Raw genomic sequence first — 25,554 nt, 5'->3', positions numbered from 1 at the left:
AAATGAACGTATAAAAAAAAGATAACACTTTTTTCTTCTCGTCTTTAGAAAAACATATATCTTATCTTTTTAAAATACTTAATTCGAAATTTTTACACATCTCATGTGATATATTATTTATCTTTGGACATTGAAATCATAAATGAAATTATTAATGTAATAACATATCTTATTGTAAATTTAATAGTCAAATAATTTATTATTTTAATTTTTATTTATTAGGAATCATATATTATATCCATATTTTTAAGATTGTTCTTAGCACAAATTTATTCATATCTTAATAACAAAATTTCTTAGCAATCATGCATTCAAGTTTTTTTTCACACTGATCATTATGGTTTAGCATACACACTTTTAATTACAAAAAAAAAAAAAGAATAAACATACAACAATATTATCTACATATGAGAGTATTTTTAAGATTAGTTAAAGGTGATGATTGTATTATTGTAATCTAGATACATTTAACAATATCATCAACTTTCAAGGAATTATTAGCATTAAATGCTTGAATTCATGAATACTTATTATATGTGTTACATATTATGGTGTCTTCAATTTTTGCAATGTGCACTTTCATAATTGCCAAGTAGTATTTCATAATTATCAAGTATAACTCTTATTATAAAAGCTTTTTGTGAATGATTTTTGTGAATTATATGGCATTATGTATTAATACAAAAAATAAATACTTTGTCATGAAAGTCGTGCATACTTTCAAGAGTACCACAAAAACTCGTTAGAAATATAAATATTGATAATAACTATCTTAAAGTGAAGTGTGTTCTTCACTGGCGAGACTATCAGTATCTTCTGTGTCTGAGTTTGTTGCTGCTTGTACTCTAGCATACTCATCTGTATCGATACTTTTACAAAAATGAATAGCATATTTTAATTTTTGTCGTAATACTGGCTTGCACGAATACCTTGGCATTTTCAACAGGAAGAAACACGTGTAGCTCTCGGGAAGAAAATGATCTGGTGGATGATATCTATCCATCACCTAAATAATAATCAGTTATGGTTAATATTCATTAATTTTGTTAAATTATATAATGTGGAATTAGAAGATAAAACTCACTTGTAAAACGAAATCTCTGCCTCTAAAGTCAGCAATTGTTCGCGGTAAACGAGTTCTACCCCAGACAAAGCGAAGAAAAAGAGATCTTTCTTGATTAGAAAATTCCTCCATAACTTCCCAGAACCATTGAATAAGAGGTGCTGTAGCTTCAATGCCTAAGATCAATATTTCATATCGTTATATTTTATTAATCCAAGATATATTATTAATTTTTTTCAATTGTTTTTTTTATATCACAGGAATAATTATACGTGCCTTTATAAGTTGCAACAGATTTTAATAAACTAAGTGGTATATCTGGACTACCACACACCATGGTTTCTAATTCAGCTCCACTAAATAAGGTCAATAGAGGGACAGGTACAACTTTTGATAAACCTTCACGTACTGCAGCAACTTGTTGATCAAATTCATGCAGTCTATAATTGAGTGCTAATCTAACATACTCATGTCGATTTTCTGGTGTTATCTTAAGATATCTGAAAGAAACAATAAACAGTAAAAAATAATATTCTGGAAAATAATAATATATACATACATAGAAGTAGTTTATTTTATAATTATGAATACAAAGTTGTTTTACCTATTTGATAATGGTATATCATGTCCAACAGCAGATGGTGTTGAGAATGGCATTTCCAAAGTTTGAAAGACTTTTTCATCAGGATCCATATCCCGTATACATAACAATCCAGGAACATAATCTCTATCAACTTCTGTCAAATCTGCTGGTGTCAATGATGCTCCAGTAAGTTGCTTCCAAACAGGTTCTGCCAAATTTAAGCTCAATGGACTACCCGTCCTTATTGCTATACCCATTAAAATACCTAAGAATTGAAACATGCTCATATGTAACGTTGAATTAGCCGTAGGATTCAATAGAAAACAGTCTCTGTTTGTGCCACTGTCGCCTCGACCATTAGGCGTGGGTATAAACAATGGCAACGAACCATTTTGCAGTTCATCACACATCTCGGCGATACTTTCGCTATAGCCTCCACCACAATCATCTACGCTCTCTCCTATCAATAATAACATCGATGTGACTAGAATTATTTTGTATGTACTACACATTACAAATGATTGTTATTATATTACGTACCGACAAATTTTACTTTCCATACTCTATGTGGTAAAAAGAGTACATCTTGCGTTAGTAAAGACATTTTGGAAACCATTTGTCCAAAGACAGATTTAATACCATCTGGACCAGCCAAGCCTCCTTTACTTCGTGCCCTTTTTACTTGTATTCTGTTTAGTTCTATTACTGGCCCATGTTGTCGATCTCTTACCATAGTAGCCTGAACTACTTTACGGAACGTTGCTTCTTTAATACTATATACTAGCATTGGAGCTAATCTGTCGAGACCAATGTGTCCAGTAGTAGGGAACATTGCTAAAGATGGACACAATAATTCCGCAAAATGATGTAAAAGTACTAATCTATTATGTAACACGGAAAATTGAAAATCTTTCACTAAATCATATTCCATAGGTGTTGATACTGGTAATCTGCTCTGCGTAGCCTTTGTAGTACTCCACGCGAGAGTGTGAGCACTTCCACATGCAACTCGCGTTATTTTTTTACCCTGTAATGCATGAACTAGCCGTGGTCTTTGAAGAGCGCTTGTTGTTCCATCACCCAGTTGACCTTCATCATTGTCACCCCAAGTAAAAACTTCACCTTTGTCAGAACACGCAACACAATGTAAGGAACCTGTGGCTATAGAAATTATTTTCTTTCCTTGAAGTGCAGCTACTTTTCGGGGTCTTCGTACGTGATCATCTGTGCCATGACCTAATCGATGATAATCTCCTTTGCCCCTATAAAAGAAGAAGCAAACCTATTATCATTTTCTTCATAAAAATTTTTTTTATTTTCCTACCTACCATGTATACACTGCACCTGATCTAGTTAATGCCACTGAAAATTGGCTACCACATTCAACTTTGATCACTCCAAGTCCTGCCAATGAATCTATCTTCATCGGAACTTTACAACCATCGCTTCCACCTCTACCTAATTTTCCGTAATCTCCATCACCCCAACTCCAAACATTATCATCGTCTGTAACGCAAAGTGTTTGCGCATCGCCACTTCCACATGCTACATCTATAACTTTACAATCTTGCAAAGCTTCAATAACTTTAGGAACCAACTGATCATCGCTATCACCATGACCTAAACGTCCATATCGCCCTATACAAAACAAATGTTATATTCATCAAAAAGAAATTTTTTATTGATAGTTTTTAATTTCTATAATAAATGCACTTTTACCTTTTCCCCAAGTATATAACCAACCAGCACTTGTAATAGCAGCACTATGATGACCACCACAAGCTATATCTATAATCTCTGTTCCAAGAAGCTCTTCAATTAATTTCGGTCGATCGTACGATAATCTATTACCATGGCCTAATTTACCATCGTCACCTTCTCCCCAGGAGTATACATGACCTTCAGAGCTTAATGCAAGGCAATGTTTTCCACCAGAATTAATGGCCACTTTTTTAATAAATATATGTTGAATTGATTCTAAAAGTGTTGGGATAATGACAGAATCTGTTCCCCCTATACCAAGACGTCCTACTGCACCATAGCCTGAAATTAAGCATTTTGATTAATTAATATATTGAAATGTTTCAAAATGATAATTATAAAAATATATCTGGTTTTTTATACTTACCAGTAGCATAGACTTTACCATCAGCAGTAACAGCAAATAATGTTTGTTCACCTCCAGCTAGTTGTACTGGTCTCAATGCAGAAAGACTTTCACATGGTGTAGGCAATTTTATCTTTGCACCCTCTAAGCCACCTAATTGTCCTCTATGATTGTGACCCCAACCATAAATTGCTCCAGAACCATCCCATGATAATGTCCAATCTTCTGGTCTGCGATTTAACCATTGGAGTAATTGTTCATCATGTTCTTGCTTAAAAAGCTCGTGATTTTCGTGATCTTTAGAACATGAATCTCCATCTCTAGCCATCTCATTAATTCGTTTAGTAACTTCAATGCAAAATGCTTTTGGTAATGGAGTGCGATGTATTAAAGATTTTGCAACTCGACCAGCAAGACAATATCTTCGAAACCATGACCACTTATGAATCTCAGAACAACATTGCATGCTATCCAATTCTAAATCACAAGCAAGTGCAATAAGAACTTTGAAGAAATCGCTATGCATCAATTGCTTTCCACCTCTAACAGCAGGATCTTCGTATGTATATTGTCTCAGCAATGCTTGAGGTAAAGAACCTAATAACGACGATAATGCAACTTCTGGTCGTATACCAGGTCCACTGAGATAAACTACTTGTAATTTTTTAAGTGCCCACATTCTTTGCTGTGCAGTTAAAATACTGAGCTGACTGCATTGTGCTAAAGTTGCCGCTAATCGTGTAACGATGTTTTTATCAGAACTAATTAAATTATTATCCAAAAGACACTCAGCTAATGCAATCGATGGTTGTGACATAACCGCTCTGTCAGAACCTAATTCGTGTGCCGCTAATGTAGCCACAACAGGATGTACTGTAAATCGCCAACCCCAACCATTTACAGAAACATCTGTAGAGAATCTCCATTTTAATTCATCGCCCTGTATTCTGATTTCAGTTGCCCATTCGCTCCATTCTCTGCCAGATCTAATTGCAACAACTCTTCCATTACTATCCATAATCGCAAGCGGATCATGTCTTCTCTCCGTGGAACATTGTCGATCGAATTCTACTCGCAAAGCTTCTGCACCAGGAATCTTCACATGACCGGTTAGAGTTGTATCATTTATATAAGGATGAGGTGTTTCTTGAACTACTGGTTGAAGTGCTTTACTTATACAATTAGAATTGGCGGTGGTATCTTCTAATTCCGTTACACAAAGTTCTAAAAGCATGTTTCCAATAGTAGGATTTACTCTACCAAGTGATATTAAAGTTGATGCTATTATTTCTTTTGCACCTTTATCAACTCTATTAGCAACTGCCAATTTTAAAAGATCTACTAACATTCTTGCATCATCTTCTGTTAACGTTGATGTAAATTCATCTAAACCAGATTCTGTGGTAACTCCTTCTCCTACTACTTGCGCATTCGACGTTAATGTTGCTGCTATGACGCTCATTGCACTAGTCGACATTTTAGAAGCTCGTGAAGATAAACTTGCTGAACTAGACATAGAAGGAAACATTGCTAATGGATATTCATCTAAATCTGGAGAAGTCCTTGGACTTGTCACCACATTAGCAGCCTCCACAGCATTAGCAGGAGCTTCTCCACCTCCTTGTGCTATGTCTCCAACATTTTGATAAACTGTATGACCGACGCTACTAGTAATTGTTCCTTCCGGCGGTGTATCTGACATGGGTGTTTTAGGACAATTTGCCAATGTTGTATGGCTTTGTAAAGCCATTACTATAACTGTTCGAGCTTGCATTATATGTAAAGCATTTATCACATGTTGAAGCGCCTGTTGTTTTGCAACATTGCTTTCCAATGATAAAATTATATTAGAAAGAGATGGTCTAGCATCTTTGGTATTTGTAGTAGTATTTGATTCCATAATATTATTAAATCCTAAGCACATTTGCCCCAATGGATCTTTAGCAGTAGGAAAAGTAACTGGTTCTTGATTACTTGTTATAGGTTGATCAGTTAATACCCAAGCTACACTATGACTAGAACCACAGGATACTCTATTTACTCTTGTGTCTTCTAATGCATTTACTAAAGATGGCTTTCTATTAACAATCGTTGAACCATTTCCTTGCTGACCATGATCATTATCTCCCCAAGCATACACTTGACCTGTATCAGTTACTGCTAAACAGTGCAATGCACCCACAGCTACGTGAATTACTTTCTTACCACGAAGTCCTTCAACCAAAGTTGGTTTTCTGACATGATGATCATTTCCATGACCTAATCGAAAGTAATCTCCCTTTCCCCATGTCCATACTTCACCATATTTTGTTAAAGCTAAAGAAAATTGAGCACCACATTCGACTTGTATTACTCCCAAACCGTTCAATCGATCTATTAATAACGGTGTGTGACAACCATCACTTCCTCCTCGACCAAGTTTACCGAAATCTCCATCGCCCCAGGAATAAACCGTACTATCAGCTGTTAGAGCCATTGTCTGGGCATCTCTACTTCCACAAGCAACTTGAATTATTCGTTGTCCTATTAAAGCTTCTACTAATTTTGGTTTTAATTGTGTTGCTGTATCTCCATGGCCCAATCTTCCATATTCGCCTAAACCCCAGGTGTAAAGTTCTCCATTACTTGCAATTGCAGCTGAATGACCAGAACCACAAGCTATATCTCTTATTCTTTTTGATTTAAGCGTTTCAATGAGTCTTGGTTTATCCAAAGATACACAGTTTCCATGTCCTAATTTTCCATCTTCTCCTTCACCCCATGAAAAAACTTTTCCATCTTGAGTTAATGCTAGAGCATGTTTTCCTCCAGAATGAACAGCAACCTTTTTTATCACGTATTGACTGAGAAATGGTATAAGTTTGGGTTCACATACGTTACTGTCATCTCCAAGACCTAATCTACCATTAGTTCCTTCGCCACAAGCATATAATTTTCCTTCTTGACTGACAATAAAAAGAGTTTTACTACCACCCGCAATATGAATCGGTTTTAATTTCGAAAGAACTTCACTATATATTGGTAATTTAATTTTTGATCCTTTTAATCCACCAAGTTGATCTTTATCATTTAAACCCCATACATAAACAGCGGATTGTTGTGTTGTTTCTCCAATGCATTGTGATGTAATTTGCTTTTGTGCAGCTTCCCAATCTGATGCAAGAAATGAAACTGAGGTGGCTAATTGCTGATTTTCATTGATTTTTTTTCGTCCTATGATATGGAGTCCATGAATCTTGCAATCAATGCCATCATTTCGACATTGTTTTATAGCGATCTCAATGCATGGATAATATTCTTTAACATCTTGCAAAAGGGTCACGATAGTGTCAGTATATCGAACACTAATCGTTGCCAATTCCACTAAACAGCTGAAAGAATCGCCTGCATTAACAGCTATGACTGAAGGCACATAACTGCTATCTTGCGGATCTACGGTTATTTTCAAAGAATGTATAAGAATTCCGGGCATCATTTCCAAACGTATCCAATGTTTTCCTTGGGATCCACAACTTTGCCAGTATCTTCCAGATCCATCAATAAGACGTGGTGCGTACTTATCTCTGGAGGAAACGCTTAATGTTCTAATACATTTCGACCAATCTTCAATTAAAGATAATTCTAAAAGGTCTTGTCTGTGATATCTACCAGGTTTTCCAGCGTAAACAGCTGCAGACCCAGGCTCTGCAATTCTATTAAAACCATGTCGATGAGAGCGTTTCGTGTAGAAACAATTTTCACATAAATTATAATTATCACAGTATTTGCATTTGAATCTAGGACCAGAGATTGGTGACAATTGACATGAATTACAAGATACCAAATGATGACAAGACGGTACTCTTTCCATTTCTGCAGCCCATCCAGTCCAACAACTTTGTTGAGGAAAGTCTACAGAAACTTCTTTTCCATTGTAGGTAATATCAGTAACTATTCCTATGCTTTGATGATTGACCGAACCCCATTTATATTTAGGTACAGCTACCGATGCTTTCACTCTAACTTTGTCTCCAATTTTTAATGCGGGTGGACCTGGTAAAGATGGTGGATGACCAAGTAATTCAATATGTATGAATCTAACCCAATATGTACCACCTTTGCGTTGCCAAGCAACTTGGACATTTAAATCATGTAAGGCTTCTGGGTCAACTTTTATAACTTGTCCAACATCCCCATATTCAACTTCTTCATAACTCTTACAACATCTCACTAACATGCCTGGTACAACGTTATCACGAATATATATTGCATATTCGTCAACACAAAGAAAATCTGACCGCTTCATATATGTTGGTGTTACCATTGAAGTCACTTCATGCGTCGACGGTGAATCTTCCACATCTTCACTTGTAGAATCATCAGAATCCGATAATCCTTCGAAACTTGATAATGTCTCTGTATCACTTAAAGCAATATCTGGATTTTCTAACAACCAAGCTACAATAGTTTCTGGTGTAACATTGCCTTCTGTTGCACTAAGACTCCTAATAGCAAATTCGGCGCTTTTTTTGTGAAAACCCATTTCCACTAACTGTGTGACAAGTGGATTTACAGGTGGAAAATTTTTTCGCTTACTACTCTTACAATGTCTTTTTTGGCTCGAAGTAAAAGAAGCTAAAGAACAATCAGAAGTAGAAGTGGTAGGATCTGAGGTAACGCTTGTTCGTTGAATAGGTGAATGCATTAATTCCGATGTCAGATATTGAGATACAGCTAGTGCAGCTTCTTCTAGTTCTTTTCGTTTGAATATTGGTTTTAGTGGTTGAGGCTTCGTAGCACGTATTAACATATCTTGAAGAAGAGTACTGTAACGATCATCGTCAGTAATATTGATATGTGATTTCAAAACTTTTCTTAATTTTGCTTGATGAGCTAGCATAGCCTTTCCAGCAGCTAAAGCTGCTAATTGTTGTTGTTGCGTACGTAGTACAGAAGCATTAACTACACCAGTGATTACGGGTATACTACCCGGTCGTGTTTCTAGACCATAATGGCCAAGAAACAAATTAGCCCATGTGGATAAAAATGAATCCGACATATTCATCTTATCTAAATGAAATGGCTCATTAATATATTTCAATGCAAAAAACGGTATTTTTTTTCGAGTCCCGCAGGTATGCATCTGCACGAGCACTTTTGTATGTTGTATAAATTTATATACAGTACCTATTTGTCCATCGACTTCTACTAAACCACCAATTCTTGGTCTATCATCCAATCCACCAACAACGATAAGTGCTGCCATAACGGTTTGTTGTATGTTAGCGCTATTACTACCACCATTTTCATTTATTTGTATATGAAAAAGAGGACCGTCACACAATAAATCCGAAGCTAAAGAAAGCTTTGATGTTAAGAACATATTCACACTTGAATTCCAATTTGAGAGACAATGTAAAGATCTTATTAAAGCAATAAGTTCTTCGGCGATGGTAGAAGTATGAGATGCTGTTAAAGATACACGGCATTTATTGGAATGAAGTTCAGAATTCGAACCACTATTACACGTAAGAGCTATTTGTCCCAATATTTTGAATACTTTCTCTAAGAAAGGTAACATGTCTACAAAACCAGTTGGCCAAGATGGTAAAACTGCAGATAGTAATCTTGCTGCCATGATTTGTTTTTCAAGATTTGGATTGTTTTCATTAGCAATAATACTAAGTAAAAAATCCACCCATGCTAAAGTACTCAGTGATTTACACAATTTTGGAGATTTAGCAATCGCTCTTAAGATGCTGAGAGTAGCCCAATTCTCATAATGCTCTTTTGATAATTGTGTCTGCGTTGTAACATCGCGTTTATTCGCAGACGAAGTAATACCACGTAAAACGGATGCCAATATTTTTATCGAAGTAGTAGGTACTTTGCTACCTTCTATGCCGCACGATAGTAACATTATGCGCAGTAACGTTGTTGACGCAACTTTTAAACATGTCGTTGGATGAATATCTTTTACATTACTTTTGTCGATCTTATTGGTGTCTACAGGTGAATCATTGTCACTGTCACTCTCAGGTGGTGTTAATGCTTCGGCTAATTTCAGGTCATATTTACCTTCTTTACCCATTCGATATGAGTTCGTTGTACCATTATCCCACTGTATTCTAACCCATCCATCCTCACCAAGTTCACCTATTACCCTGCCCTCTCCAGGTGGTGGTGCATCTTGATCTCCCCATTTCCAATCGACTCCACGAACTACTCTTGTACCGATTTTCATTAATGCTGCTAATTCCTTTCCACTAAGTTGTACACTGGGAGGTTTACTTTTTTGTACAGCATCTTCATATATTGCCATTGCCTCTTTAGGTTTCAAGGTATCAGTTTGAAGTGAAGGTCCAATTTGTCTCATTAATGTTAAAATGCTAGATAATAAACCAGAATTGATCAATAATCCAATTTCATTAGCATGTAAATAATTAGTTAGCATGCCTAGAATAGTCAATAAAAATCTTGCCCTTGGTAATTTCCTTAAGCATGTATATGTGCCTTGATTGAAACTACTCTTACCGCTAGCTGTTGGTTTATTTGGTAATTCTGCCTGAACAACATAAGCACGTAAGGTTTGTACAGCCCAGGATGTAATTTCAGCTTCTGCTAATATTATTTTTGATTTTTGATATGGAGTTATAAGCTGTATATTATGTAAACAATGAGTAATTCCGTCGTAAAGAAATCGATTCTCATATGTAAGGCCGAGCCAACCGTTAAGTAAAGAATATTTCACTGATGTTATTAAGTGATCTTTCTTTACCAACTCTTGCATCATAATTATACCTTGTTCTCGCAATTTTGCACGTTGAATTTGACAATACATTGCACGTCGTAAGGTTTCTACATCGCCTCCATCTTCCGTAATTACAAAATTTATAATATTTGTCATAAGACTAGACAAATCAGAAGTTAAAGTCTTATGTTTTAATTTCTCAAATACGTTGTTTATGCCATTCTTTGTACTGAATACTTCTTCTCGTTTTGGAGATAATGCTGTCAAAGCAATCGTTTCTTTTGCTGTTATATCTTCATCAGGCTTATTTTTTGACTTTGCATTTTGTATTGATGCATTTACAATATCTTCAGGTTTTCCAACCGAATCTTTATTTCGTCGAATATCAGCGATCATCATTTGTACAATTTTTTTAAACCTGGGTAGAATATGCAACAGTGGTAAATTTTGTAATCCTTTAACTTCAAAACTCGTTGCAGGTCTAACTTCATATAATAAAAATCTGCATCTTTCTTGTGCAGGTGCACAAACTTCTTTATAGCTTCGATTTTGTTGTTGTCTTATCCTTATGAAGTTCCACTTTGTCTGATGAATCGCTCGTACCATATCGGACAATGGTTTTGATAATTCTGCATTGCCACTATTTGTTAATTCTTGATCTATCAATGTAATTGCTTCGTGACCGAGAGCAAGATGTTTTATAATGACTGCCATAAGTAATCGGCCGATTTCTTCTACAGGATGATCACCACAAAAATCAGTATGAGATAGAAGATTATTGCTTTTGGAATATCTATCAATTACAGTTAAAAATGCTTGAACAGTTGCATCTGTTTTATGAGTCTCTGCTAATGCTTGTATAAATGCAGTAACTCTATCAACAGTCATTTTTTGCGACTCATTTTTTGTATGTATTAAAATTGGTGGCTCTGTCGGTGTATTTGCTGCTGTTGAATTATTACTTCTTGCTTCACTTTTTTCTTCTTCATAAGGATTAGGAGGTTGCAATATTTGTAATCCACCTCTTAAGAAATTTGTATTAAGCCATATACCAGCTTCTTTTTCAGCAGGTTGTAATGCTAAGCTTTGTCGCATTCTGTAAGCATGTAATCCTAATAGAAAACCGGCAGCTCTTTCTGCATCAAGAAGAATCGAACTCATATCCGTCATTTCTACGGTAATATGTGTATTTTCTGGTTCAGATTGACAGTATTGACCAACGTAGCACGAATCCATCATACCACGCATCAATGGTGAAGCATCACGGCCAACGAATCTTTGCAAAGTTTGAAAATTACATGATCCTTCGTATCTAAAATCTTGAACATCATATACATTGTTATTTATAACAACCCATAAACCACCATCACGATTATGATTCTCTAAATCAGCCCAACGTATTAATGAAGTTTCATCTTGAATCGGGGTTTTGCAACCATGCTGTGGAGCAATAATACCAGGCCAAGACAAGTCGTCAGCATCGTTTTTCTCCATAATTGGTGTCAATTTATTAAATCGATCTAATGTGTCTACAACAGGGGTTAAAGTTTCCATCCAATTCATATTAAGAAGCAACATAGGATAATCTACTTGTAAAAGTATCAGACACGTTATTAATTCAGGCAGTAATGTACTTATTATATCACTCTTCAAAATAGACATAACTAAAACAAATCGCTTAATACTGCTACCAGCTATTTCAGCTGCTACTGGTAATATTTCAATTACATGATCACAGATTTGAGATATATACTTTTTTAATAGAGATTCCACTCCAAACATTTCTTGATCTTGTAAATCTTCTGTGGATGACTTATTAATACATTCATATGCTTGTGCTATGAGTAAACGTTGAAATCTAAGAAGAAGGTTTAAACTAGGTGGTCTATCTAAAATACGTAACTCTTCATTTCCACTCATATGTTGCAAATTTTGAAATTTAGAGAGTGTAATAAAGCTGCTATTTCTGATCAACTGTTTTATTAACTGGAATAGTGATATTGTCACGTTGTACTTCTCCGAGCCGAATTCTTTAGTTTGTTTTGATTCACCGGTTTTAACGATTTTTAAACCCATCAAAAATTCTTGGCCATCCGACAAATCTGTGATTTCTGCTTTAATCGCGGCTTTTAATGCTAACTCTAGTCCACCATCTGCCATTAAACTGGATATTAATAAATCAGCCATAAATAGGTGACCATCATTAGTATGTGACTCTTCTAAGGTGCTTGAGTTTGAAAGAAAACTCGATAGCGTTTTTGCACGTTCATTAGCAGTTGGTAAAAGAATACTCCATCCAGTCTGAAGTACTGCTTGAGCTGCTTTTTGTATAGTAGCTAAAATTCCAGAACCACTAGCAAGATTAACACATCGTTGTTTTAAAGAATTTAATAGGGTGGATCCGGATAAACCAACAGATTTGTTATCAATTTTATGTGTTATCATTGCATAAAGTTGCAATCTTAATAAATTCAATGTAGCTACAGCTAAACATTCACGATCTTGAGTAGGTGGTCGTGTGCCTGGTAATCCTTCGCAAGATTTAGCTAAAAGTATATCCAGTAATTTGAAAGTTTCTTCACAAACTTCTACAACAAAGGCTACTCTACTTGCAACAGATAATGCTGAAATACACCAAGCAAAACTTTGTGTAGGTCCACAAACTATACCAACTACGATTTTTCCAGATAATGCTGGACATAGTGTAGGCTCGGTAACAATACTACCTAGTGATTTATCAATTTGATCATAATCATTTTTACCCCAACCATAAACCATATGATCTTCTGTTAAAGCTAGTGTATGAGAACTTCCTAAAGCTAAATCTTTAACTTTTTTGTTTTTCAATCCTTCAATAAGTTTTGGATATCTGAGACGTTCTTCATTTTCATGTCCCAACCAATCTGTTACCAGATAAGAGTAACCTCTGCCCCATGTGTATACTTCTCCTTGAATAGTTAAAGCAGCAGAAAACTGATTACCACAATATACTTTTATAACATTAATGTCTAACAATTTATCCACGATTTTGGGTGTCTTTGATCCATCTGAGCCACCTCTACCAAGTTTTCCATAACTTCCATCACCCCAAGAAAACACTATACCAGAGGCAGTAACGCATAATGTTTGAGAATCACCACTGCCACAAGCTACATGTACCACTGTATGTCCATTTAAAGTAGTTACCAAAGTGGGTATTAGGACATTATCAGTGTTACCATGACCAAGTTTTCCAGATACTCCCCTACCCCATGTATATAATTCACCATTGGAACTTATTGCAGCAGAATATGTACTTCCACATGTGATGAACGTTATATTTTTCTCAAACAAAGCTTCTATTCCTTTTGGTTCATCATATGCTATCTCATCACCATGGCCTAGTTTTCCATCATCACCATCTCCCCAGGAATATACTGTGTTGTCTTGTGCTAAAGCCAAGTAATGCTTACCATCAGGATGAGCTGCTATCATTATTATTGATTTATCAGAAAAACCATATATTTTTTCTGGATATTGTGATTCCGTTCTACAATCCATCATGTAAACATTACCACTCAATGATAATATTAATAATGCTTCTTCAGTATAGCACAGTTGTTTAATGCCTAGTTCTGCAACAGTATCAGAATAAAATGGAGAACTTCCACCAAATGTAGTGCTTCCCCAAGCTATTGCTTCTTGAAAAATTCGTCTATCATTTTTTGAAAATATGTCAGTAATATGTGGTAAAAGGGGAGCAGCTAATCTGCTTAAATTACACATTATAATTACTGCAGCTTTTCTTAAATCCACAAATACTGAATCATCATCTGGTAGTCTCAAATATCTCAATAATACCTCACAGGGATTAGTTGAAAGATTTTCATCAAATTCCCAAAATTGTGATGATGATGGAATCATATTCAATCTGCGTAAGATAGGAATAAGAGGAGCTGAACTTCCTGGTGGCATTACTCTATTATCCTGATTTTTATTTTTTCCACTTAATTGCAATAAAAGGACTACTGCATCCAGCAAATTTGAAAGTGTAGCTCTTTGGATGACTAATTCAAGTAGCAAACATAAAGCTGTGTGTTGATCAGCAATTGGAATTGGATGCCAAGATCTTTCACCAATCACGTTTCTAAGAAAGAAGTTTCATATAAGTTATGATAATTGCATTACTCTTTGAAAAATATAAAGAATAATTTATAAAATATACCCCACAACAACTTGTTTCAAAAATTTGGTTGATCTCTCTACAACTTCCAACCAAATTTGAGAAACATTACTCTCATCAAAAAGAGTAGCTTCTGGCAAACATTGTAAAGCTTCAAGAGATTCAGAAAGTAATTCACTGCAAAATTCCACATCTTCTCCAGATCTCCAAGCACGTCTTAGATATGCAAAAGAAAAATTGAGAGCTGCACGTGTACCAACTCTTGCTAAGCCTAGTGTTGCTTTTTCATTGGGTTGTAAACTAAAAAATATGTTATCTTTTTGTCAGTTTTTAGTTTTTTTTTATAATTTTTCATTTATACATTTATACAAAAATTATGTTCATCCATAATCAAATATTGATACTTAACTTTTTTTGTGATTTTGTAGTAATTTTTACAGTCGTAAGAACTTCTTTAGTTCCTTGTGGTTTGTCTCGGGATAAAGCAGTAAAGTATCTTCGTGCTACTACTAATCGTTGTCTTAATCTTATTGCAGATAAAGTACTATTTGCAACTTCATGACATAATCTTCTTTGTTCCTTAATTAATAATTCTATGCATTCTGTTAAATCAGTCAATGCTAAAAATAAAGATATATAAATATTATCATATATAATTTTATTATGTATAATAATATCAATTACTATGCAGTATTATTTAATCTTTATTACATATTTGAAAATAATAATATAAATTTTTTTACATGGTTGTAGGCCCCATATCCATGAATCTATTAGTTGTTGGGCAGGCATGGTATTCTCCATAAGTAATGTAGTTCTTGCTGCTTCTTCGCTATCAATCTTTTGACATGGACCACAATTACATCCATGTTGAGGACCACAAATACCATCGCAACAAAGACAGGACAATACTTTCATTCCACAATAGTAATGTCCACTTTCTCCTAAAGTTAATAAAAATCTTGTAAAGTAATATATCCTTTTTAGATATCTATATACTTTGGTATTCAATATATTTTACCCTTTTTAGCCAGAACTCCTGCACGATTAATTAAACCATCACTAAAAGGTCCTATAATTTCTCCATCTCTGATCATTTCATTCCAAAGATCAGCTAATCCATCACGACAAAGAAAACGCTGTAAATCGGTTTTTAACCACTTTGCATCCAAACGACCCTCAGGTCGTATTGTAATATTCAATTGGCTACTCATTTTTGTAGATTCTTTAAAAATGTCTGTGTTAAAAAATGCAGAACTACTTTTATTCATTACTTGCAAAAGAATGAGATAGATGAATCCATTTTATTCTTGATTATGCCTTGTTTTTGCTTTGTTCCATGACTCTATTATTATAAAACATTAAAAATAAGTTCATTCAATAGTATATAAATATTCTATAAAGTTAAACTCTGATAAATTAATTCTACACTATTGATCTAAGTAAAAAAACAAATATATATATACACATTATACAACAAAATGTAGTTTATGTATATTTCGTTAATATAAACAATTTGTTGAAATTTAAATTAATGAAAAAATTAAATAAATTTACAATGTCACTAGGAATACATTATTTAATCGATTTAGAAGTATCAGTCAATAATGTTTTCATTATGATATGTGAGGTTATGTTTCTTAAAGAGTAGAATAGCCTACCTGTATATTTAATAGCTTTATTATTGTTGAGGTTTGCATATTCCAAAGATGTATTCATTTTCATAAGAAAATTAATTATGAAGTGTTATTATATTAATCATAGGATCTAAACATGTCGGTTGATAATTTTGACAGGTTCTCAATTCTCGGATATATTGATATTGTAAAACTTTATGTTAGATATAAATTTATAGAAAGGATTTAGCGTAAACTTAAGAAGAAATGTGAATTTGTCCACAATCCAGTAAAGATTTCAGAATTTTTTTATGTTACTTCTTCTGTTACCGACTACGCATTAGAAATAGACAATAGCGCTAATATTGGCAGGAAGTAGAATTAATGACTCAACTGTTTCGGCATCAAACATAACTCTAGTTTTTTATTATATTGACAGCCGTGATCATTTTTAATCCTCTCTCCCATGATCGCCCTTTTTTTTGACATCATCATAATCTTCATTTATTATAATTAAATTCAAGGCCTACTTCTCATCCTTACTAATGAATTCTTGATTAATACAACAAATCAGATTTACAAAGATGAGATTTACACGACATCTAGTAGTAAACTGGATGAAGTCATTGCTAGTACTCTAAAGAATGTAAATAAAGCTTAATATTCATAGAGAATGCTTATTGAGAATAAGCTAGTCAAATTGAATATTAACAATATTTTTTATTTTTTACTAACGATTATAATTGAAACTCAAATTACATAAGCAATTACTAAAAGAAACCGTGAGTGTTTTTGTTTCAATATGAACTTGTATTATTTGTGCCTGTTACTAAACATGGAAATAATACTTAGTGATTGTATTGATTAGTTATTGCGGACGTAAAATCTGTTCGGCTAAATTCGGTTGGTCGATAACGCTAGTCGGGTGATTGGGAACAGCGAGTGGGTCGTTACACGGAAGTTACTTCGTTCGTTCGTAGGTTCAGTCGACATAGGTTGGTTGTAGGGTGTTCCGTTAACGGGTCACTCACCGATTCAACATTCCAAAGGCTGGGTCTTCTTACCGCTTCTTCAGCACTCTTCATTGGTAAGTCCGACCGTGTGCTTGTTAAATATTGAGTAAAAGAAAGTGAAATTTACTATTGTGATAAGAGTTTCGAAATTCAAATATTACGTTAATGCATTAATCAAAGAAAAATTCCAAATATAGCATGACTTCCATTTTATAATCTTAAAAGTTGAAGTATAAAGTTAGCAAAAGAAGTCGTAGAAAACAGCCATTTTTTATTAGATCCTCCATTACTATATGGCACATTCGACAATTAGTATTTTTATGTTCCGCGTATAATTAATAAAGTTTTCATATATTTGAATAAAATTAATCATGATCCACTTTTTTGTATGTTCCTCATGTAATGATTTAAGCGTTACGTAACAGTTTCCTTCTCCATCCCTCCCTCCCTCTCAATAATTCGTTACTAACAGACCAGCCGCATTGATCTGGTCGATTTGTTCATTTTTGACAAAAACCCTTAGAAATGTAAAATTCATATCGAAAAAGTATTAAGTTTAATCGTTTGCATCTTTTCATTTCAGGCACTTGTAAAGCCGCGCAATACAGAACGTCATCATGTACGCTTGCTCTCGACTCATCGCTCCCATTGCCAGGTCTACTGTGAGTATAGAACCGTTCGCGTTTTGTCGTTAAATTCACAATCTGATATTATATAATCTTGGTATTTCTTAAACTTTATCTTTTTTCAGTTGGTTTCTGGAACCAAGAGCTATTTTCGACCATTGAGCAGTGTGGTCAGTCAAAGCCAATCTTTACAACAGCAAAAACAACTTCAACCACCAGTGTATTTAGTAAGTAAATTGTTTTACATATTGCATAACTTTTCTTTTATAAGTTACATAAGTCATTATTTCTTTAGAAAAAGAGAATTTTTATATTTAATAATCATATTTATAACTATTAATATATTTACTAGTACATATTATGCAACAAATTGTACAATGAATAACCATAGTATTTGTGGTTTCTTTTCTTAGTACTTCTTACTTTTTGGAAAAATAGATCAAATTTAAAAGAATAGATAAAATATTAATAAAAAAAGATCATTTTTAGAAAGTTACATAACAATTGAAAAAAATAAAGCAGAAGTGTGATCTGTGCTTATATAGTATAATGTAACCTTGAAATTGTTTTCTAGATACATATAATTCTTACTTATTACTTATAGTTGTAATATTTTTTTTATTTCTTTTTTTATTTCTTTTTTCTTTTTTTTTTTTTTTTTTTTTCTTTTTAGTCACAGGTGCGTAACTTCCAAACTTCCCTAGTCAGACGTGATATTGATTCTGCTGCCAAATTCATTGGCGCTGGTGCTGCAACTGTTGGTGTTGCAGGATCTGGTGTGTATTTATTCTACAATAAAATAATCCTAAATTGTCACAATCCCTAAATGAGTATTATAAGCTTTATATTCTTAGTAATTTATGTGCTTAATTTTACTCTTAATTTAAAAATTTAAACACGTATCATATATCATTATTATTAACACAGATCATGTTAAATATCATTTATTAATTTATTATCCACAAAATACTAATATTTTTAACATAGATATTTAAATTACAGCTGTTGGTATTGGCTTAGTTTTCGGATCCTTGATAATGAGTTATGCACGAAACCCTTCCTTAAAACAGCAATGTTTTACTTATGCTATTTTGGGATTTGCCTTGGCTGAAGCTATGGGGCTTTTTTGTTTAATGATGGCATTCCTTATCCTTTTTGCATTTTAAACTTCCTGACCATATGCCTTATTCAAGAATGAAGTCCATAATTATCTGTATCATGTCATTATTCTATGTACATAGTCTGATTCAGTGTTTTCATTATATGTGATTAAATGTATGTATGCCTTTAGAAGTCATAATGTTAACATCATTCTGTTACAATATACAATATATATTTATTTCATTAAAAAAAAATATTGCACATCTATTAATTTAATATTATTTTATTTCAGGTGCTGGAATTGGATCTGTATTTGGTTCCCTCATTATTGGTTATGCTAGGAATCCATCTTTAAAACAGCAATTGTTTTCATATGCTATTTTAGGTTTTGCTTTATCTGAGGCTATGGGATTATTTTGTCTCATGATGGCTTTCTTACTTCTGTTTGCCTTCTAAGCCAACAATATCATCATAAGAAATTGCTGATAGTTTTAGTGCGTCACTGTCAAACAGTATGTCTTTGCTTCAGAAAAAAGCAATGACTATCTGGTACACAGAATGCCATGAAATCATTAAGGATGCCCATACTTACATTTCAATGGGAAACAACAGTGCATCTATGAATACAATCCAAGCCTATATGGAGCGGATCATCATTAAAACTCTGAATTCTTTCTAACTATTAGAATATTTGTAATTATTTCATGGCTTACTGTCTCATGTAGCGTAACTGACATTGTTATAAAATAATGAATTTCAGTGTAATGAAACAAAATATTACTGCAGATTTATTGAAATTACATCACCTAGACACGCATATATGCATTCACAGCATTAGTGTATGATATAAGTACTACTATATCGCAATTTTTTTCATATCAAAAAACTATCACTGTTGTGCCATCATAAGTTCTTAGTAATTTAATATTTGATGAAAAAATTCTATTATTGAATAAACAACGTCATACAAATGGTACTCAATTTGTCTAAATAGATTTCCATAGTTTCAAGAAAAAACTATTATATTTATTTTCTCTATTTAATTTTTCTTCATTTCAATAATAATTTCAATGTTAATGTAAAAAATTTATGTATATGTATTTATATACACAAAAACGCAAAAATAATTTTTGCATCTATAAAATATACTGCATGTTTCACACACCGTATGTAATGGCTACACGTTTTTTTTTAAATCAAAAGATTACACCAAATAGCAATTGTTGGAAACTCTACACAAGAGACGTAAGTATGTTATTCACCTAAATATTGAAACTTCTAGCAATTGATTAAATATAATGCTAATAGGTTATCAAATAAAAGATGTTATAATGTGTCTACGTATGAGTGATTTGAAAAAAGATCACTAAATAAATAGAAAATAAAATATTAGCCCTTTTCTATATATATGATAAATGTGAATAAAATCAGTTGTTATTTTCATTACACTTTTTATTTATTTAATAATCATTATTTCAATGCTTTTACATAAGATAAACATGATTTGCTATTTTATTTGATAATCTACTATTAGTAATAGATATCTAATAATATATTGTGTCAATTTAAAGCTTTAATTTCTAATAGAACAATCCACACTTCATGAATAAGATTACTGTCCTTGTGTAAAAATCTAAATTTCTCAATGATGAAACGAATCATCAACGATAAATTGAAACCAAGCCGATTTATTGAATCCTCGCCGATTGATCGATCTATTTATTATAAATCAAACCTTCGATGAAAAGTCGAGCTTGGAAACGAAGGAACTAAAAAACTGGTGTGGATGTTTGAAGATTGCCCCCATCCAAACAAAATCAAAGTACCCAAATCGAATTCAACTTGTCCTCTAGAAAATGCCCCTGAAAAAAAATTTAATTGTTTAAATATTAAATTGAAATTATTTTATATTTAACGTATATTATGACCTATATCGAATGAATAAAATGTATATTATTGTTTAAATATTAGTTTAATGTACTTAATTTATTGTACGTGTACATTATACATCGTTTAAATAATTATGAAATTATTGCACAGTTATATATTATTCTTAAAATCCATTAGCATAAACGACTGAATTATTTATGCTTATTTGTTATTTGCTTATTTTTACCATAGAGTTATTAGTCGAAAGCTCATTAAAATGCCTAAATAAGTTAATGTGCTTTTTCGTGTATGATATAACGTGTTTGAAATGGATCAGAAAATTTGAGCATTGGTTTATAATAAGGAAGCAAACATTACTTCATGGAAACAAAATATACACCATTTTAACATTTAAAAGAAAATCAGTAGTTTTAAGCCATGTCCTTGCTTGAACCTTTATCTTTAAAAGAAGACTTCATTCATCAAAATCATTCAAGAATTATGCCTGTACTCATTTTTAGTGTAAACTATTATAAAATCAGGAATAATGAACAGCCTTAAATAACAAATAATACTTATCTTAAATTTCTCCTGATTGAAATTTGAAAACTTCTAAGAAAAGTGGGATCTACGCGACATCTGGCGGCTGAACAAGACGATTAACTGGTCGTCACATATATTTATTTTCATTTACCTTTCTTTATTGTAAAATAATTTTTGATTATATGATTGTAACTTTGAAATTGGCGCCATTGGACAATTTACACATTTATATTTAATTTGAATGCTAAGTAAACTTAATTATTGATTAATATAAGTAGTGTGTATTGATAAGGAATACATTTATAAATTATGGCTGGCATTGATAATATCGAAATAGTAAGTTAATATTTTTTACCATTCATACAATTTCATAACCACAATTCAATTTTCTTATTATACAATAATATCATTATTACCGTTGTAATAATTTATAATTGATCATGATAATAACATTTAATTTTTAAAGCCTATTCCAGATGAAGTTTGTAAACAAGTAGGTACTGCGGCAAGCTGGATTAATTCAAATAAGATTGGACTATATGCATACAAATACATAAATAAACGTACACAAGGTAGATAAAATAATATTTACGTATGATTTTAAATGTATTGTAAAATTCTACCTATCATATATTAGTGTTTATTTTTTAGATACAAAAAGTACTTTTATTACATCTAATATTCAAATACATATTCTAAGACCTGAAGTAATATTGTTTTCTCCTCCATTGCGTAAACTTGTTAATGAAAGTAATGGAGTTTTCTTATCAATATATAAAATTAAGTCATCTTCTTCCGGAGATATTTGTCCAGAGTTATTGAAACATAGCAAGCAATATCGTTCTATTTTAAGAGCATGTGTAGAAGGTCTACAAGATATTGCAGAAAAATCTTTATCCGAAAATAAAATAACAATAGAAAATTTTCTTACTATCTTTTATAATGTAGAATGTGTATGGCACTTAACAGAAATTTTATATGTCGATAATATTCCAGGTAAATTATAATGAATCTATATTATTTATATAATGTTTAGATAGTGTAAAAGCATTCAATTTCTAATTGTTTCTCTTCTTTTGTTAGGTAATGTAATATTACCATGTTTGTTGGAATGGATTCAATTTCACTTTCCATCAAAAGAACTTAAAGCAATAAAAATGTTATCACAAAAATGTATTGCTGCTGATTTAGAATATATATATTACTGGGAAGTAGTAATAGGTTGTGCATTACATGGAAAAACAGATTTAGTACGTGCACTTTTGTCAATGCATAGCAAAGCAGACCATCCAGCTTTTATCGTTGCAGAAAATATGATTAAAACCATGCCTATATATAATGTTTATGGTGGTTATTCAGTGAGTGAGTTCACAATACGTTGGAAACACTGGCAGTTAGATTTATCTTCAAACATTGATAGCAAAACTTTTGCTATTGATAACAATTTGGAAATGCTTATGAAGGTAACAATTTTAAATAAAAGTCATTCTTTCTATTTAAGAAAAATACATTTTTTTTTATTCTACATAGTTAGTAGTTGGAGATGAATCTACAATATGGGAATTCTCAAAATATACAGAGGCCTGGTATGAATTATTAGCTGCAAAATTGTTCTACTCTGTACCTTGTTGTAAGCAAATTGAGCTTACACGACATGCAAATAATATAGCAGAAAAATGGAAAGCAAATAAACCTTTGGATAATATTATTTTGGCTTTAATAGAAAATGATCTTCATCGAGTTATTAAAGAAATTCAATGTATGAATGATAATGGATGGTTTGCAGCTCATTTAATAGATCTATTGTATAATTGTGGAAAATTAAATATTATAGATAAACATCAAATGAAGTAAGTGCTTTTTATAATTTTTATACTTAAAATATCATCTAATTTTATATTCTTTTTTTTTTTAGTGTTACAGCACAGTTACATGAATCTCTTATTTTAGAGTATGCTACCACTTTAATGGGACATCATTCCTTATGGCAGTGTGGTGCTAGTTATTTAATACATTGTCCCATTCAAGGTTTAGCAAGATTAGAAATATTATTACAATCATTACCCATGGGTTCAGAAGCAAGGGTAAACAAAATTATTGATATTGCACGTGATAGCAACATAAATCATATAGGTAAATTGAAATTTACTTTTCTATGTATATTTTAGAAATAATTTCTATTTTTATGATTTTTGAATATTTTAGTTACTAGTATATGTAAAATTCAAGGTGTGAAATGCATTAGACAAAAAAGACTTGGAAATGCATTATCATGGGCATTAAAAGCACAAGATGGTGGTTTCATAACATATATTGCTAATCAATTTCTAAAATATTATGCAGAAAATGGGGAATTAGAGTGTCGTGATTTACTCGAGAACTTAGGACCTTGTATGTTAGCTAGTGATAGACTTACATTTTTAGGTAAATACATTAACGTTAAACTTCATAAATTATCGTTTTATCTACTTTCATGAAACTGTTAATTAGAGAATTTAATATCTAATTTTAGGTAAATATTGTGAATTTCATCAAATGTATAGTATTGGTGAATTCAAAGAAGCAGCTAGCTTATTAGTTTCTCTAATAGTTTCTAATTTAACACCAAGATAGTAAGTACAAAATGTAATATTAATGATAAAAGTTGCGATAAATAATCTATAGAATGGAAATTATTTATTTTCCAGTTTTTGGTCAATCCTGTTCACGGATGTTATTCCTCTTCTGGAAAGTGAAGATGTTATTTTATCATCCATCGATTCCTTTGAATTATTACGTTGTGTTGAAGCTCATGGTGATGATCCAAAGTTTGCAGATAAAGTAGAAATATTTCGTTTAGCAGTGGCACGAAATTTAGCAAGAGCATTAAATCTTGAAGGCTGTCAAGCAGAACAATAGTAATTTCATAAAAAGAATTACTATTGTAACTTTTAAATAAAATTTTAAAAATAACCAAACTGAAAATTTTATATTTATGCATATTTATATGAACTTGATATAGTTTTTCTAAATATCTAGATAACTTTTATATAAAATAAGACAATAAATGTAATAGTTGCAAAGCAATATTAAATACGATAAAATGTTTTTGAAATCAGAGAAGTTTGAATGTGTAATGAATTATAAATGTATAGCAAAGTAAAAAATTCATGGTGTTCATGTTATATTCAGATCAAGGTCTGATATCTCTACATTAACACTTTCTAATGTTAAATTATTTGGAAATCGAAACTCATTGTTAAATAAATTATAAAACAAGAAAATAATAAAACATACAATTTTTAATTATTTATAAATCTACGAAATTAGATGATTTTAATCATATAAAACAAATAAAATAAGTAAATAAGAAACTGACGTTTCTTGTTTGGTAATTCAATAATATCAGAAAAATATATTCTATATAATCAACGCTGATTACATAATTTAATTGATTGTATTAATTTTATACACCAATATTAAAATTTTTTTTCATGATATATATTTTTATATACATTTTAATATATATAATTATGTGTCTATTTATAGACAAAATTATTTGTAATATATATCTTTAAACATTTTTTTAGTAAAATATCTTTAAGGTACAGTCGATAAAGAAGTTACAAAATGGCGGTTTCAAGTCGTAATTTTAGTGTTATAATCAACTTGTATATGAATTTCAAAATTCCTTGTTATTATTGATTTATTATCGTATGTTTTTGACAGTTTATACAAATTAATGTGATTTTTATTACTAAAAAGTTTTAAAATCGAATATAAATACATTGTTTTACAAAATAACATGAAAAGCAAGTGCTATTTTGACAGATTTCTCGGCAAGTAAACTTTACAAAAAGTGCAGTGCTATTTCAAAGATACATCAATGAATATAATTCCATATAAAATCACAATAATCGTGAATGCATTACATATTTTGAAACAAAAGAATTTTATATAATTAATTATTAAGATGTAAGCAATTATGAATATAAACTAAAAATTTTATAAGTACTTTTTATAATGAATACTAATGAAATATTAAAATAAGCATCTTTTATTCCAGATATATGTGTATAGACATCCATGTATACATATATAAAAAACACTCAATTTTATATAAAAAATATCTTATATAAAAATAATAAAGCGAACATTTTGA

The 25,554-nt window shown here is 31.9% G+C and overlaps 3 protein-coding genes across 5 annotated transcripts; 2 read left to right on the top strand and 1 right to left on the bottom strand.

Moving 5' to 3' along the window:
- Nucleotides 1-195: 195 nt before the first annotated feature.
- On the bottom strand, nucleotides 196-16,598 carry LOC124426870 (E3 ubiquitin-protein ligase HERC2). 2 transcript variants are annotated; one of them, XM_046969058.1, is made up of 13 exons: nucleotides 16,307-16,598; nucleotides 15,667-15,990; nucleotides 15,389-15,589; nucleotides 15,055-15,265; nucleotides 14,688-14,945; nucleotides 3,775-14,609; nucleotides 3,366-3,689; nucleotides 2,975-3,284; nucleotides 2,187-2,908; nucleotides 1,668-2,106; nucleotides 1,340-1,563; nucleotides 1,085-1,239; nucleotides 196-1,006 (listed from the first exon to the last, which is right to left on the bottom strand). In XM_046969058.1, exons 2-13 carry the CDS (start codon nucleotides 15,914-15,916, stop codon nucleotides 773-775), a joined length of 14,163 nt encoding a protein of 4,720 aa, XP_046825014.1. In that variant the 5' UTR covers nucleotides 15,917-15,990; nucleotides 16,307-16,598; the 3' UTR covers nucleotides 196-772. The 2 variants fall into 2 exon arrangements, with proteins under 2 accessions (XP_046825014.1, XP_046825007.1); XM_046969051.1 differs by having other exon boundaries at nucleotides 15,667-15,882.
- Nucleotides 16,599-17,191: 593 nt separating this feature from the next.
- On the top strand, nucleotides 17,192-19,776 carry LOC124426974 (ATP synthase lipid-binding protein, mitochondrial). Its single transcript, XM_046969334.1, has 5 exons — nucleotides 17,192-17,348; nucleotides 17,858-17,936; nucleotides 18,026-18,127; nucleotides 18,574-18,676; nucleotides 19,294-19,776. The coding sequence occupies exons 2-5, from the start codon at nucleotides 17,892-17,894 to the stop codon at nucleotides 19,455-19,457; spliced, it is 414 nt and encodes a 137-aa protein (XP_046825290.1). The 5' UTR covers nucleotides 17,192-17,348; nucleotides 17,858-17,891; the 3' UTR covers nucleotides 19,458-19,776.
- Nucleotides 19,777-20,120: 344 nt separating this feature from the next.
- Nucleotides 20,121-24,684, top strand: LOC124426922 (nuclear pore complex protein Nup85). Of its 2 annotated transcripts, none has more exons than XM_046969210.1 (9): nucleotides 20,121-21,749; nucleotides 21,880-21,985; nucleotides 22,065-22,409; nucleotides 22,497-22,876; nucleotides 22,944-23,263; nucleotides 23,329-23,546; nucleotides 23,643-23,837; nucleotides 23,926-24,025; nucleotides 24,101-24,684. In XM_046969210.1, the coding sequence occupies exons 1-9, from the start codon at nucleotides 21,723-21,725 to the stop codon at nucleotides 24,309-24,311; spliced, it is 1,902 nt and encodes a 633-aa protein (XP_046825166.1). In that variant the 5' UTR covers nucleotides 20,121-21,722; the 3' UTR covers nucleotides 24,312-24,684. The 2 variants fall into 2 exon arrangements, with proteins under 2 accessions (XP_046825166.1, XP_046825155.1); XM_046969199.1 differs by having other exon boundaries at nucleotides 23,619-23,837.
- The last annotated feature ends 870 nt before the right edge of the window (nucleotides 24,685-25,554 follow it).

Source organism: Vespa crabro, chromosome 1 (assembly GCF_910589235.1).
Source record: "Vespa crabro chromosome 1, iyVesCrab1.2, whole genome shotgun sequence".
In the NCBI taxonomy this organism is placed as follows: domain Eukaryota; kingdom Metazoa; phylum Arthropoda; class Insecta; order Hymenoptera; family Vespidae; genus Vespa; species Vespa crabro.
This window is presented reverse-complemented; position numbering and strand designations above follow the sequence as displayed.